Here is a 17,854-nt window from a genome sequence, read left to right as displayed (position 1 = left end):
TGACTACGCTAATTAACTAATTATAAAAAGCCCTCTTTGAATTGTGAGCTCGCAATTGCTCAGATGGGCTGGAGGTTAAAATCTTGAATATCATTGACTTCCCTAAGGAAATATTTGCTCAATAAATTTAATTCGACACAAATACTTTCGTTATTTGGTAAACGCAATATGTTCTTAGAATACATTGATTGAATGTACAACCCTTTTAAAAATTCATTCCTAAATTTAATTAGCTTTGAAATTTGAAACAAATATTGTTTCGCCTCCTCATATATAGTAGACCACTTTTCGTCATAGAACTTAGGAAAGTTTCATCATTGAACTTAACAAAGCTTTCAATTGATCATAGGTGCTACTCATCGTTATTCGACGGTATGATTGCAGCCCATTATGTAAAATATTTAAAAGCGATCGAGCGCTCTAGAAGATGAACAATTTTTTCCAAGATTCTGTGTCAAATAATTTAGCTATCTGGACTGCATTGTGTGTTTGACAAAGAAAAAAAATTCATCTTCGACGCTCACCCACTAGAAAGATATTTGCACCATTTCATAAAGCTTCAAAATATAGCGCACAAAATAAAAGAAAGATACCACCTTCAATAAATTTTGGTTAGACTTTCATAAATTAAGTGACTGTCATAAAGGTTGAAAGTGGTTGTTGCTATACTGCTACCGAAAGTTGGCAGTTGTGCTACTTGCTTAATTTAAGGCAGGTTTCACCAGCAGGACGAAAATTATGAAGGATTTTTCTTTCTTAAAAAAAAGAAGAAAAAAACATTAAGTTTTTTTTCGTAAGTTGTACTTTGTAATAGATTTTAAGTTCTGTTTATCATCTTCAAGAATTCTGGGAGGAAAACTGGAGGAGAAATGAGTGGCTCAGAATGATTTTCTCTGACGAGTCCTGTTTTTCTGTTCATCCTGATAGTATGTGTATTTTCAACTGGAGGGATCGTGGCACTAGAAACAATCCTGCGTTCGTGCAAGAAAGTGTAAGATTTGACCATGGGGGAGAGATGGTCAAGGCTGGCATCTCCATTGATGGGTGCACCGATCTCCATATAGAGATGAGATCCTGAAACCTACTGTAGTCCCTTAAGGTGCAGCAATTGGAGATGACTTCATGTTAATGGACGACAATTACAGGCAGCTTCGTGCAAACTTGGTTAACGATTTTTTTATGAAGGAGGGAATCATACGAATGGATTAGTCAGCGTGTGAATTGGCATGAACCCAATTGAGAATTCCTGGGACATCCAAGGCAGATGAATTGCTGGACGTCTACCACCCCCACAAACTGAGCTCTTCTGGAGAAGTGGAACTGAGAACCCCAACCCTTTATTAATAACCTCATCAACTCGATGCTTCAAAGGTGTTCAACTTTGCTGGCCGTTATTATTGTGAATTACTTTTTTCCGAGGTCGTGTACAAATGCAAATGTATTATAAGAAAGAAGAAAAAGAAACAGTATTACATTTCTTCTTAGTAAGAATTGCTAGAACAATCACTAAGATGTTTGACCTATTATAAATATTTGTACAAATTATTAATAATAGCAGTGGAAAACATACTTTAAATTTTTATTCATTAAAATATTAATGCATTAGTTTTTCTGCAACTCAAAAAAATATTCCTCAAAATTCCTTAGTATGTGGAGGCAGAAATACCAACTTGCCTTGCCCTGTGGATTTTTTTTCTAGCTGTAGTGAAATTTGTGTTTTAATGTAAGATTCTCATTAACTAATGTTTAAAGCTATTACACCTACTAGTACATATGAATAATTAAAGGTAAACATTAAGCACCAGATTCTTCATTGACCACTGCAATATCTCAGCGAGCACTTTTTAGTCGCCCTGTTGGTTTTTTTTCTTTTGGACAAGCCTCATCTCTTTAAAGCTATTATTCCAACTTCATACAGTGTGTTTTGATGGGACGGTATCATGTCGTCTTAAAATGCAAAATCATTGGAACTCCCTCTGCGCTGCTTATAATCTATCACTGTTTCTATAAAACATTTTTAAGGCGATCACGCTGCTGCACGTTCTACAGATCCATGGTTACTAAAATAGTATATTGTTTACTTGTGCAAGGTCATTAGCCCACAGTGCTGCCACCTGCTCATACGCATTAAAAAAATTCCTGTTTTTTGTGTCCCCCTGCATTGCATTGTAATTCATTATGCCAAGAAACAAACAAAAAACTTCTACAAGTTTTTCCTACTGCTTGGGTAAGCAAAACGATGTAATTTGGAAGTATGACATTCTTTATTGGCGATCGAAAAGGGCTACAGATGGCGTAAAGTAGAACTCTCTACCTATAGCAACAGTTCGCATGCTTTCATCATTTGCGAGTGGAGAGTCAAAGGAGACGGAAGTACGTGGGTTTCTGTTTTGATTTTCAAATAGATTAAAACTTTTAAGTTAGGAAACTATATGGGACTTAAAACTACATTGAACATAGTTCTAAAAAAAAATGTAGTGGAAATTAGAAAAAATATTTTTGACTCGTAAATGCGAAAAATACTAAGAAAGGAGAAAATATCATATTTACATTCCTTTACAGTTGAGAAAAGGAGGAGAAGGAAGAGAGAGGGTCAAGACATGGAACCAGTTTTCCTCCCAGATGCCGTATTCGAGCTTTACAAATATTTCAACAGTTGAAAAACATTTCGGTGTGGAAAAAAGCAGGGGATATTTGAGTGCAATGTGTAAAATCTTCCTTAACCCTTTATGTGGCTGTAGAAAGTGGATTTAATGCCAACTTCATTTATTTTTAAAAGCCGATTCCCACCTCTGATTTGTTTGGACATCTCTTGATAATTTCAGAAAATGAAGAAGAAAGCTCACAATTTTTTTTTTTCTTGACAAATGTTGGTAATAGTAAAGGCCAATACTTGATCAATTTTTATCGAGTTTTATAGATGTTATAAACAAAGAATTTACATATTCCGTTATTTATAAGCGAAAAAGTTTAAGTTTATGACCAATTCTTCACAGTAGGCGAAAATTTAAAAATCTTTTTCTCTTTCCCCCAAAAAAACAGTTTTCATGAAACAAATCAGTTTTGGGGTGATAAGGTAAATGCATTTTCTTTTATAATTCAATCTTTATCTCAAACATATTTTAACGTGACATTATTAGAATATAAGGGAGTAAAAAAAGGTTAACTCACCCATAAACTCGTCCATATTCATGGTAACCTGATTTTACTAGTTCTGGAAAAGTCTGTGAAAACAAACATACAAATAATTAAGAATTTTAGCTAAAATCTCGAGGCAGCTAAAAGTAGGTATTTAAAATAGACATTTCGATGTACAGTGTGCAAAAGAAACAAGTGAAACATTTTAATAACTTTTAATTTAATGATTACATTTTTACTTATTAAGATGCAATGTTAATGCATAGTTCGAAGGAATAACATAAATATGCCAATTAATTTGGGTGCATGATATTTTGCATAACGAAATCAGACCCAAAAATGTCTATCTCTTAATAAACACACCTTTTTTTTACGGATTTTGATTTTTAATCCTCAAAATATTGGAGAAAGCTGCTATATGGGCTCAATAGTTATGTCAAGAAAGCGGTTGAAACTTTAACACGTTCAAGCCGGGGTGACCCACCGGTAGGTCACGCTAGATTGTCTCATCTTGGCAGCACATCGGAGTAAAAACTGGTAACAAATAAATTTCATTTTTTAGTTTTTTTCCGGGAATATTAAAAATCTATAACTACCAATTGTTTTTAACAGATGCAATTTTTATATTTAATTGCTTCTTCGCCGTGATAAATTTCCTTACAGTGAATTGTTATTGTTGAGAATAGATTAACTCCTCCCGAATATTATCTAATATTGAAATAGTCCTTCTACCAGTATTTTCACTTTTCCCAGCGTGAACGTGTTAAGCTTCTTCTCGTTGCCACTTTTTTTCTAAAACTATTGAATAGTTATCCAATTTTTTATGCAATATTGTAATTTTTACGATTTACAATATTCGAAAAAATAATTTTCACAATAGTATTTTTTTACAATACTTTTTACAATATGTATTATGTAAACAAAACAACAGATCGTTATCGGTAAAAAAGTTTTAACACTCTCAACTTTTAAAGTTTATTCACTCTAGAAGTTGCAACACATTTCATTGGATTGCATCACCTTACTTCAATTTTTATTTTTATAGATAAATACAGCTGTGAACTTGCACGTTCTTATGACAATGTTTAGCAAAATAATATTTAAATAAAGGGGGGATAAATTTTTCAAAGTTAATTTCCTTCGTTAACACTAAAATGCATATCTGCCCAACCAATCTATTGTATAGACATATGTTGAATTTTTTACTTGTTACATTGATTAAAACAATTTTTTTCTGAAACTTAAATGACAAAGAATTGAACTTTGAAATAAACATTTTATTAAATAATTTTAAAAATATTTAATTTTAATAATTTTCCTCTTCTCTTTTCATTAATCTGTATTATTTTCCATGTTTTCCTATGTTTTTAAACTTATTTTATAACTTCTATATACTTGCAGCTTTTGCGCAGTAAATATAACTTATTAATTTTCTTCGTTTTTCTCTCTTTTTCGCTATGTATATATATATAGTCCGTGATAAGTTATCGCCAACTTAAGAGATAAGCACTTAAGAACTACAACCATAGATGCTCGCCCGGGCGTCGTAACTACATACGATAGTTTCAATTTTTTTTCAATTTCGCCAGCAATCAAAAACTTTACTGCCCTCGTAACAGTTCTAATATATTTGTTTAAATTGTTTTATATTTAGTTACTATCAAAATCATTTAGAAATCAAATTTATTAGACCAAAAATAAAATGTCTTTAAATATTTGAGAAAAATCTCCTGCTGAAAGCGGAGAAGTTTTTAAAGATGTAAAGAGGTTATGGTATCTGTCAGCTGAAATTGAAGATAACAAACATACTTCCAAATGGAGCGTTGGAATCAAGTAGCATAATTTTAAATGATTTTTAAGAAATATGTTTTTTTGGTTCAGCATTCTTAACACGTTCATGCCGGGAAAAGTGAAAATACTGGTACGGGAAAAGAGAAAATACTGGCAGAAGAGAAAATACTGGCAGAAGAACTATTTCAATATTAGATAATATTCGGGAGGAGTTAATCGATTCTCAACAATAACAATTCACTGTAGGAAATTTATCATGGCGAATTAGCAATTCAATATAAAAATTGCATCCGTTAAAAACAATTGCAAGTTATGGATTTTTATTATTCCCGGAAAAAAATGAAATTTATTGTTACCAGTTTTTACTCCGGTGCGCTGCCAAGATGAGACAATCTAGCGTGACCCACCGGTGGGTCACCCTGGCGTGAAAGTGTTAAAGAATGTTGAGAATGAGACAGCTCTAAAATATCTGACTATTACTATAAATAATATAAACAAAGCTTTTGGGCAAGGTTTGATAACTATTACAACTTATACCCTAGTGCGCATGCTTAGTTTATTTTAGCAGTCCCTTTTTTAAAATAAAATTTTATCCATATCTATACTAACTATTGTGGGAAAAATATGAAAACAAATATTACCGATGTAGAAAGTACTTTAAGGATCTTAAATAAACTTTGACGAGGATGATATTTTACTCCCCTTATCTTCCAGTAATCATCATTTCTTCCCATGTACCTAAAAACAAGATTTAACACGTTCAGTTTTAGAAAAGTAGGGAGATTCTTTTAAATTTTGAAACAATTGAGGAAAATTTAAATTTGAGGAAATTTTTTAAAATTTTGAAACAAATTGGTCTTGATAAGTTATAGTTTAGTGATTATTGAAATGTAACTCAAGAAAAATCGATTTCAGACTTGCTAGTTTGAAAGAAGTCATAGCTGTGTGCTTAGAGTGGAAGTATTTTTTAACAGTGACTTCATATGTTTTGCTTCTTCAAATGGATACTCACCAATCTGAAAGTTAAGGCTTCACACAGCGTTTAAAGTTTGATCGTAGATTTACAACTACGCATCTACCAACCATCCATCTTTCGGAGAATGATTTTTCTCAGGAGTAATAACATGTAAATTTAATTATAATTTTATATCTGCCAACTTTCTATCTTTCAGAGGATGATTTTTCTCAGTGGAAATAACATGTAAATTGAATTACAACTACTGCCTAACTAATAAAGTGCGAACACAGTTCCTGACCCATTGAGTTATCTACTCTCTATCATCTAAATTTTAAATAAAACTGTTTGGTAGGGGGGGAGTCATAGCGAAGTTTAAGTTGGGTAAAATTGCAACTACTCACTTTCCAACTATCAATCTTTTGGAAGATAATTCTTACTCAATATTTAAAACATGTAAATTTAATTACAATTATATATCTGGAAGCTTTAATCTTTTGAAGGATGGTTGTTCTTAGTGGTAATAACATGTAAATTGTATCAACTTTCAATCTTTTGGAGGATGATTTTTCTCAGTGGAAATAACATGTAAATTGATTTACAACTACTGCCGAACTAATACAGTGCTAACAGAGTTTCTAACCCAGAGAGTTATCTACTCCATCCAAATTTAAAATAAAATTAGTTGGGAGAGGCGTAAGCGTAATATTCATAGCGAAGTTTAAGTTTGGTAAAAATCACAACTACTCACCAACCATCAATTTTTGGAGGATGATTTTTTTTCTCTCTCTGATAATAACATGCTAATCAAATTACAATTGCATACCTGCCAACTTTCAATCTTTTGGAGGATGGTTTTTCCCCTGTGGTATAAAAGTTGGCAGAAATGCAATTACCCGGTAACTGCAAGGGCAAAAATTTTGAAAAACTGGTACACAATGTTTTATATTCACGATGCAAAAAAAATGCTGTTGTGAATTTTAAAGGTTTTAATTTTGGAAATAGAGCTGGCATGTTTTGATATCTAGATATAATTTTTAAATTTTCTAATATATTCTGGTTCGCAGGAATTAGTCATACCAATTTGTTTTTGTTTGTGTCAATGTTACTCTTCTACTATTTTTATTTTTCCTGGTTGTAAATTAATTGAGGCAGTAGTTTTTCATAAGCACTTAAAAGTTCAATTACATGATTTACAAGTTATTTGCACATGTCTTTTAAACAGTTATGAAACGTGGAAGTCGAAATTTTTAATACTGTTCTTAATTAAATTTCTTAAATCAAAAATGACATGCTAAATAATCAATCTAGTTGCCAACTTAAACTTTCATGGCGAAATTTTTTTTAAAAAGTAGGGATATAAAAATGCTTCAAATATTAAAGATACTTTTTTTTAATTAAATTGCTTTACTACCTACGATTCCTGAAAAATCAAATTTTAAAAATACCACTTTCTTAAAATTCAATTTCTCGTGAACTATTCTCACGATTTCTTTCAAATTTTGTATTTTGTCGTATAGATATTATTAAATAAGATAATAAAAAATTTAAATATTTACTAAAATTTATTCTTTCTTGGAATTAATGTAATGAACTTTAATGTAACAAAGCTGTTATGAGTTGATTTTTTGTTTTCCTTTCAGTAAAAAGCCATAAAATAATATTATTAATAATTATAAATGTATTGAAATGCATCTGGAAATTATTTATTAATTATTTTTCTTAAAGAAATTTGATTTGGCAACTGTTATTTTGTTTTCTGATTATTTCACACTCTTCACATTAGTTTAATCAGAATTTTTAAGTTTAATTTGATTTAATTTTGATAATCAATAAGTGCAATTAAATCAAACTTATACATAAGAACAAGTAATAGTAACCAAAATGACTGTAAACCATACGAACAATGAAAAGTTAATTTTATGAATAATTGCATTTCAGCTAGTCCTTTACTACCGCTTCGGAAATAATTCCTCGAAAAGAGTCAAAGTTGGCATACCAGACATATTTCGAATGTAAAGTTAAAATACGAATTAGTTGATTAAAATAAATTTCTTATAAAAAAAAATTCACTCACCGCAAAAAACCGGTAATACCAACTATGACCAAAGTGAATATTATAATTAACCACGTATATATGTTAAATTCGAACATATTTTAATAAATAAGAACGATATTTCATTAAAATAAACTCTTTATTTAGAGAGCAACTAGTTTACGTTCGTCTTATAGCAACATCAATCTGTCAACTGGAAATGTAATCTATTCACAACAAAACTGAAATGATCCTTTACGAAGAGAAAAATGACAAAAGTATTCAAGGTTAAAAGTAATCTGTGATTGATGCCGATTGTAACACTCAAATCATAACAATAACGACGTCATTTTCTTTTATTTCCCGGATCTTATCTAACTTAGAGCAGTAACTACTGTTATTTCTTTTATCGAGCATGTTTTGAATAATTTAAACAACTATTTTTGATAAATCCAAAAACTGCATCATTACCCTCATTAAAAATAATTTTGTTTTCTTAGCAAATTTAATAAGTTTATTTTTATACACCGACTGTGCAATATTTTAACCACAGAGTCCAATATTTGAGGATGTTGTGAAATATTTTTTTTTTTATTGTAATAAACTAAAGCAGAGTTTTTTGGAAAAAAAAGTATTAGAGCTTAAACATTTGTCTATAAGACCTAATATGTATTTATTTCAATTACTTGTGATTTAATTCTAATGAATTAAAATATTAATATTATCCTTGCTACCACTAGAAAAAAAAATATTTTCTGAAACTACGGAGAGTCCATTGACGTAGGAGTCTCTGATTTTAAATTAATTCCGTTAATAATTTGAAGTGTCAAGAAAACTGAAAAATAACTGACTTCAACAAAGTTATCTTATAGTATCGAATATGTGAAATAATTTATTATAATAATGTATAAAGTAGGGCAGAAACATTTTAACTATACAAAACAAATTATAAGGATGATGATGATCATCATTATCATAAAAATTTATCTGAGCTCCTGAGATCATTATTCTCTTTTACATGACTTAGATATTTTTTCAATGCGCATGCGCATTTTACCAGAGCTGACACATGCGCAAACTCTTACGTGCGTGTGGGTACGGAAGCTAACGTAAATTTGAAAAATCTCCCAATTTTATCCTTAAAATATCGTCTTTTTATACTAATTAGCATATTTAAGATTTACCTATTAAGACTACATTATTTCAAGTGCCAGTCCGATCATTTGATAAAACATTATTTAGCAGTAATTTTTTCCTACCTTTTGTGTAAAACTTCACATTTAAAAAAAAGAAGAAAAACAACTAAGAAAATAATGCATTAAAAGAAAGTAAAATGTTTTGCTCCATACTAGCTACCAAAAACACTCTGGAAGTTGGTGTTGCACTTTAAAGCAATTTAAGGTTTGTTTTATAGTGCAAAACTTTTTTCAATTCAATAAAATGGTATCGTTTCAATCTGACTCTTATAGTATAATATTTAATTTTGTAGTTTTCACTCCCGCTTGAATTTCGAACTTTGTATGCAACATTGTATGCAACATAAAAATTTTTAAAAGTGGAAACACCAATATGCGCTGTTTTTCAAACAACAACAATAAAAATTGTTATTAATACCTTTAAATATCAAAGTGATATCTTTATAGTGAAAATACAATACACGCCATTAGAGCATTGGTGTCTAGGGAAATACAGCTCTCGCCTTCCAATGTAGTGACCCGGGTTCGAATCTCGTCAAAGGCAGGCTGCACCCGGCTCGCATTCCGAACTCGGCTCGCACCAACCACAGTGGCGCCGTAAAATATCCTCAGTGGTAGACGGATCACGGGTTAGAGTCCCCTTGTCTTCAGGCTAACCATGGGAGGTTTTCATGGTTTTCTTCCCCATGTAACGCAAATGCTGTTTAGTTTCATCAAAAAGTCCCCCATGAAGACATATTTCTCCCAATACTTGATCTAGGAGTTCCTTTGTCTTCTAAATTGGGTTCGAAATTACGAAGGTATGGAGTGAACATTAGCAGTAGTAAACCCCAAAAACAGAATTTTTATTAAAATGTCCTATGTCTTAATTCAAAATTTTTATTCTTCAGAATTTTCACAATTTTTGATGAAAAGATTCGCGTAGAAGAAGAGTTCTTTAAAAATTCACACAGTAAATTATTTTACCTCCTTAAATATTTTCAAATAAAGTTCTCTACAGTCAGTTTGCCTAACTAATCATAATTACATGATTATCAGGTCCTATATATTTTTTAAATTGCTGTAATGGTGTTCAAAATCATTGCAAATCATAATTATTAAACCCAAAATGAAATTAAGTATTACTACTTATCTTACATATATTTCAGAAAAAATCTACGAGTATTGCAAGAATTAGGAGAATTTAGCAAGTACGGCAAAAAAAATTATAACTGATGATATGATTCTTAACAATAACCTACCACAATTTCGTCAGTACTTATGACATCGTTTGTGTTTACAAGGACTTAATTTTTATTGACACTGCACTAACATATTTAATAATGGACAAATACCTTATAAAAGCTTTAAAAATCTTATAATAATTGATGATTTTTTATCAACCACTAAATTAATTAAATAAAATTATATTAAAAAACTTTGCTTCTTGAGATGCATCTCAATCATAAAATATTTATATTAATACAGTACAGGGACCGCGCAGTGCCGGCGACTATTAACATTATTTATAGTGATGTGCCAATCGATTCATTTAAATGAATCGATTCTTTACACTCACATTAAAATAAGAGAAACAAATCTTATCTACCACAACAAAATATTAATAATAATTATTATACTTTTTAATCTGTGGCGCGATAGTGCCTTATAATGGAAATCGTAATATTACATCCACCAGTGAAAAACTTCAGCTGGTAGATGTAATGAATACATTATGAGAATTTCTTCCCAGTTAGCGTAGAAAATCAACGCATAGAACTTGTATATTCGGCATTACTGATGTGCCAATCGATTCATTTAAATGAATCGATTCTTTAGAATCAATTCACTAAAATGAACGGTTTTATGAATCGATTATTTTTTTAAATGGTCGTTATAATGAATGGTGTTTTCAATAGAAATGTAAACAATCTCGAGCTCGGGACCTACTCTAGTTCCGGTTAAAAAGTTTGCAGCTGCTTACTACATGTTACTCTGATAGGCGATGTTTTCAAACGGATAATTTTGTTTTCAATAAAAGAAATAAATTAGATAATTTCTGAGCTCAAATCTGCCGTCTTTCATAAGATATTAATATCATTATGTAATTCTGGGGAGTTTGGAATGAAAATGTGTTTTAGTTATTTATTATTAAAAAAGATGACATGGTTGCTAGATTTTGAATAACTCGCTTTTTTGGCAGTCTTGATTTGGCCTCTTTCCATTTGTTTATTACTGTTTGTTCGTGTTGCAAGCTGTGCACCATCTTACGGTAGTGTTAATACTTTTAGTATTGTAAACGCAAGTATTGTTAGCATTGTAAACATAAGTAATAAGTAATCAAATACATTGTTTGCAAGAATCTCAAAACACAATGATGCCAAATGGCTTTAAAATACAACTGAAACATTAACCCGGAAATTTGGGCAGTCCCCAGCTTGCAGCGTTCCCTAGTGTAGAAAACACCATCCATAGAAGAGTCTTTATAAAAGGAGGTCGTACAAATTAGTTTAGACTGTTTTAGTAGATCTAGGTCAGGATCTCTCAATATTTTTCGGCTATGGAACCCTAAATAATTAACCTTCTTTCGGCGGAACACCTGACTTTATAAATAAAGTTTTTTAAGGAAATACTGAACGTTATAGCCTATTAAAAAATATTTTTAAAGTATTTAACTAGAGGAAGGAAGAATTTTCATCGTTTTATCAGTAATATCCGAAAGTTAAATTTTCAGCTCTTGTGCTATATTAAATCTAATTAGAAATTCCATTTTAGTGTTTAAGTTGAAAATAAATAATTTGAAATAAATAATATAAATAAATAATAGGCTAAAATAAGCCGAATTATGTTCTACTTCGTAATGGAAATTTAGAAAAACTGCCAAAAACGTTGGAAATGGTAATTAAGGAAACATATTTCTTTATTAAAGAAGGTAATTATTTTGATTCGAAAAGTGTATTGAGAAATACCATTGCAATATTTTATGAATGCCTGTCCATTTCATAATTTATGCATTATATTGTTATTAGAAATATTATATTTTCTTTAAAAAAAATGCCATTTCTATTTTATTGGTTATATGTTAAATAAATAGAATCATATCCTCAGATTGTATCTAAATACAATCTGAGGCTTTGAAACTCATCACTGGCCATGAAAAGTACTAACTCGCTAAACCCCCGTAACTGTTAATGGAACCAAAGGGTTCCATGTAACACCATTTGGGAACTACTCTTTCAGACCTTGTGCTCTAGGGTGCCGAAGTTGAATGTTCTACTTAAGTGACTATAAAAGTTCTATCACGTGTAACAGCTGTAACTTTTCCACGGAACCATAGGGCTTTACGGAACACCAATTGGGGACCATTAATTTAGATCTTGGGCTCTAGAGTGCAGAAGCAGAATATTCCAGTTAAGTGGTCAGCCTAATGTGGCTAAAAAAAGTACCAACTGGCGGAACCCTTACAATTCTTGACGGAACTCTAGAGTTCCATGGAACACCATTTGGGAACCACTCTTTTAGATCTTATACTCTAAGGGGCAGAAGTTGAATGTTCTACTTGGGTGGCTATAAGAGTACTATCTCGTGTAACAGCTGTAACTTTTCCACGGAACCATAGGGCTGCCCGGAACACCAATTGGGAACCGTTAATCTAGATCTCGAGCTCTATGGTTCAGAAGCAGAATGTTCCACTAGGGTGATCCAGTTGAATGTGACTATAAAAGGTACTAACTAGTGGAACCCCTGTAATTCTAAACGGAACCCAAGGTTTCCGCCAAACACCATTTGGGAACTGCTGATCTAAGCAATACTAATAATTTTTTTAGAATTTTAATAATTTTAATTTTTTTGTTAAAATTTGTTTAAAACAACAATTTTATAATTTCTTTTTTTTCTTAATTTGTCAATATAAAGACCGATAACTAACAATAAAGATATTCGTAAAAAAATAAAACAGTAAATTCACTTATAATAATGAAAAAAAATTCAAAATGTATCACGTGAAACAAAATAATAAATAGTTGAATTACGTTTTAAAACTTAAAAAATTAAAACTTGAAAAAATGAGAGGATGTGAATTCATATTCTATAAGTTTGTCTAAAAGTATTCCTAACAAAAAATAAATAAATAAAATAAAAAATATCCCTCCCCCCCCCCAGCATTAAAAAAATATTTACTCTAAATACTCACATTTTTCGCAATAAACAGTTTTTCAACCCCTTAAAAAAATAAATAAATATTTTTTTTTTATCTTTTTCTTTAAAAAAAAAATGTCCTTTTTTCTAAAAATTTTTAGTTACATGCCCCTTTTCATAACCCCCATCCCTCTGAAGGTATCTTTTAATTTTAGAAAATAAGATAATAGCGAAAAGAATCGATTCGTTTCACAAAACAGTTCTTCTAATGTTAAAAGATATAAAACCGCTCAAATGAATCATTTAAACAGTTCGGTGAATCGAATGCAATGTTAAAGTATAGGAAAACGACTCAAAAGAACTGATTGGAAATCCAAATCAACTCTTTGAGCCGATATCAATGTTAAGAGATACGAAACGACTCAAATGAATCGTTTAGAAGTTCAATTCAACTCTTTGAGCCGATTTCAATGTTAAGGGATAGGAAACAGTTCAAAAGAATCGATTCATTTGGCTTTTATGATTCTTCTAATGCTAAGAGATAGGCAACCAGTTCATTGAGTCTTTTATTCGACTCAACTCATTTTCAACCAATCAGAAGATCGTTCATTCGATTCTCGACTCTTTTTCTCTCATTCAGTTCATTTTCAACCAATCAGACATTTGCATTCATACCGAAGTTCATTACCCAATCAGCGCAACGGTTTCATTTTCTATGGCTCTCGCTCCTTGGCATAGAATAAACGATAACATAAAGCTCTGCTTTTCTTCATATTTACTGAAATTTATAAGTTGAAAATTAGCCATATGAATGAAAAAATTCGCTCTTTAATATTAAAGGACTGAAAAGTAATATCTGAGCTTTACAGCATTAATATCTTTTTTATTTGGAAGGAAGAACCGAAACTGGAGAAGACAGCTTTTCAGTTGTTGTTGCCATTTTTAAATTGTTGTTCATCAATAGAATTTATTAATTTCGTAGATGAAAAGAAAAAAAGAGAGAGTGATGCATAGTTTTCACTGCATCAGAATACAGTACGTATGTGCATTAATATCATTTTCAATTCCCTTCATCTTTCAAGTGAGTCCATTTTATTAATCACCACCGGAAACCGGTTGTGCGCTAACGTTGACATCGGGGTCATTCTCATTGGATGCGATTTTTCCGGTAGCGAAAACTCTCACACCTTATTGGCAAGTTGTTCGCATGTAAATATTTTCAACCAATCAGATTGTCATTCACATGATACTCGAGTGAGAATGGACCTGTGTCTATTCAACTGAGTTAGGATTTTACCAAGCTCCAATTGTATAAACGAAATGCTGTATCAAATGCATTTGCGGATGTTTAGTAAGTATAAGTACTAACTCTGAATAAGCTTATAAAGTGTAGAGTACAAAATATTGTCAAAAAAAAGAAAAAAAAGAATCGATTCTTTTTCAAAAACGAACTTGATGAATCGATTCACAAAAAAAGAGTTGATTGAAATATCGATTCGTTCGTTTTTCGCACATCACTAATTATTTATTATACTGGTAGTTCAAGGTTCTAACTTGGCTTGAGTGAGGTGATGTGCAGGTGATAATTTAAGTTCTGAAATCAGTTTCATAACCATTCTCTGAATAAATTGTTTTTCAATGGATTTGGATTCTTAAATCTAAAATAAGAGGGAGCAGTCGCAATCTGCAAAGCATGATGCCTATAGTTTAGGCGGGAGAGAAGTCAGAAGTTGTTATTATGCCTTTTTGCAGATTAATTATATCTCTAGAAATATTTAAAAGAGCAGAAAAAGAAAAAAATCCACTCTATTGTAAAACTCATTAACTCAAAGATAATACTTTGAAAAATTTAATTTTTAAGTAATTTATTTAATAAGAAACAGAAAAATTTCAATTCTCTCACTCATGACAAACATTCCCTGCCCATTTAATTTTTGAATAGCACAGTCCTGTTTTATCAAGACAGTTGTCATCCTTAACCCCTTGGGGACGGGTGATTCAGAAATGCATTCGTACAAAATCAGAATCAAGTTGTAATTAAATAAAAAACGGTAACTTAAATGTAGTCGTTGCTGATTTGACAGACTTACTTTGCTTTTACTTTAATTATTGTTAGTTTAATCATATATAAAATCAATGTTAATTCAAAGTATAACTAAATAGTTTTATTTTGAACAAAGTAATGGTAAATTAAATAAATCAAACAATTATAACTCCGCCCACAAATAAACTGCTAAAGAAATACTTTGATTACCAGTTTTATATTTTTACCCTGATTGATTCGGTTTTATGCTGTCACATATTTGTGACAGTCGGCGCGAAAGGGTTAATGCTTGTTATAAAAACTGTTATTTTTCTACTACAGACCAGCTGATACCGGATACTTTTGCGGTTTTCCTCTTTAGACAAAATTTTTAATAAGTCTGACTACTTCCTAAACTTAGAGTACTGCCACTTCAAAAACTGCCTAAGCCTAAACTTTCAAATTTTTACGTTATTCAGATTTCTTCTATTGATTGCGCTTGTATCTTATCAATTATTATTCCAATATTCTTTTTGGTTTATATCACACATTTTACTGTTCTGTATATAAGTCAATCGACCACATTCGCCCGTTGAATTTGGCAATTTTATCTCAGATTAAAAGGTTATAAAGCCGCAAGGCTGGTGCCTCGACCAAACGCTTACATTGAAGCATTAAAAAAAGAAAATGAAATTTCTTTATCCACCACAACAAAATATTAATTACATTAAATATAAATTGTAATCTTCCGAAGATCATCAATGTGATTACTATATTTATGTTAATTTAAAACAATACATCCGCCAGTGAAAACTTCAGCTGGTAGATGTAATGAGAACATTATGAGAATTTATTCTTAATCAGAGGTAAAATTCATCGCTTGGAACTTAACTCGTCGGCATGTAATTCAAATGCTCTGACATCGTAAATTTGTATAGCGTTCTTTAAAATTGTATGTTAGACACTTTTTTGTGAGAACGCGTCGATAATACAAATAAAGCATTACTTTGATTTGTGTGTGTAGAATATAATGGATTAACACCCATTTAGAAGGCCTTCAATCTTTTATTTTGAGTTGCAAATCATGTATCAAGGATTTCAAGAATAAAGGTAATTTTGAAATGTACCTTTGCGGTGTTTTTTAAATGCAAAATGTTAACACACTTGCAAACGCTTAAGGCCAATTTTTTATTGTTTCTGACTGCTTCTTAATCTTATAATAATGTCACTTCAAATATTATAATTGTCTAAGACTTCCAAATTGATTGTTTTGCTACCACTAAAGAAATCTCCAAATGAAAGTGCTGTTGTTAGCAGCTCTTTTCTCGGCGCTAATTTATGGTCTATTTGTTAGTATACGATTCAAAAGAATACGTAATAGGTTTCCAAAAAATTTAAATATTTATGTAAATATAATCTTCGATATATACCTTTACCTTTGCACTGTTCATTTTAAAACAATTTACAATGCCTGGCTTCTTATGTGTGCCACTATCACGCCAAATAATATGTAAGCATGAAATTTTCGACTTCACAAAATTTTAGCTGCTACCACAGCTAAAATTTTCTAAATGAAAGAGCTAATGCAAGCTACTACGTTCTTGGAAATTTTGTGATCTATTTCATACCTGCCAACTTTTAATCCTTTCCATTATAATTTTTCCCAGTGGTATTAAAATGGAATTAAAACTTCAATTTTAACCAAACAAATACGTTGTATTTGAGAAAACTTAAGTTGACCACAGTGATAGTAACGCATATTGATATATGTGCTTAATTTTTGTAAGAATAGTGGTGATCAAAATCATTTAAAAATTAAAATTATAAAAGAAAAAATAGTATATATTTACTACCACTTTAAATATAAAAATAAAATCTTCCGCAAAATCCGGAAGAGTTGGCAGGTCTAGCTATTTGTTGGGAGTAACAGCAAAATAAGTTTAAAACAAATCCCAAATTAATTATTCGGTAAAGAACTTCTAAAATAAAGGCAACCATTGAAATATGTTACCCTTCAAAACACTGCATTGCATAACTTAAAGAAACATCGCGTCACGTAACTTCCAATACATTTTTAGAAATTTTGCAGTGGTGAATATTGTCTTTTTTTTCTAAACCTGGAGGCAATTCCTTTACACTGAGAAAAGACTTGAATTTCCTGTACTCCAATGGTACCTGTAGAAAAAAAAAGTCACTGACTTTAAAGCTTCTTTTGCGACCTATAAAAATCAATTAGTAAAATCAAAGGTTATTTACTTTAGCTGTTGAATGAGTTTTGATTCTGTGATGATGCAATATGTTTGCCATACATAATTTGATCTCCATCAGAGCGAATCTCATTCCCAAACAGTTTCTTGGTTATCGTGATTAAATTAAGGAATTTTTAAAAATCCCTATTTCATTCACACAAGTTTGATACTTTTTTCCCGGACACAACTGTATTTTTCTGGAGTTGAAGTATGCGAACTTACGGCGCAGTTATTTCAAATCATGCGTACGGGGGCATACGGAATGAAACGTAAGAGTGTGAAATCTACTCCCTTTTGACAAAAATCAATTTTCATGGAGCAGTGTTCATTTTCTATGGAATTTACTTAAAC

At 31.0% G+C, this 17,854-nt stretch overlaps 1 protein-coding gene across 1 annotated transcript in view; it reads right to left on the bottom strand.

The window, feature by feature from the left end:
- Positions 1–8,157, bottom strand: part of LOC147808571 (cytochrome P450 3A9-like) — a 33,478-nt gene extending 25,321 nt beyond the window's left edge. The window contains exons 1-3 of the mRNA XM_087163418.1: positions 7,962–8,157; positions 5,571–5,667; positions 3,172–3,224 (exon numbers count right to left, since the gene is read on the bottom strand). Of these exons, the coding sequence (XP_087019544.1) occupies positions 3,172–3,224; positions 5,571–5,667; positions 7,962–8,038 (227 nt within the window). The 5' untranslated portion in view covers positions 8,039–8,157. The remainder of the gene's footprint in view (positions 1–3,171; positions 3,225–5,570; positions 5,668–7,961) is intronic.
- Between the last annotated feature and the right edge of the window lie 9,697 nt (positions 8,158–17,854).

The sequence above is a fragment of the Parasteatoda tepidariorum genome, chromosome 5, assembly GCF_982258835.1.
Source record: "Parasteatoda tepidariorum strain Cologne lab strain chromosome 5, Ptep-v5.0, whole genome shotgun sequence".
In the NCBI taxonomy this organism is placed as follows: Eukaryota; Metazoa; Arthropoda; class Arachnida; order Araneae; family Theridiidae; genus Parasteatoda; species Parasteatoda tepidariorum.
The sequence above is the reverse complement of the archived record's forward strand: the minus strand, read 5'-3'. Positions and strand labels throughout refer to the sequence as shown.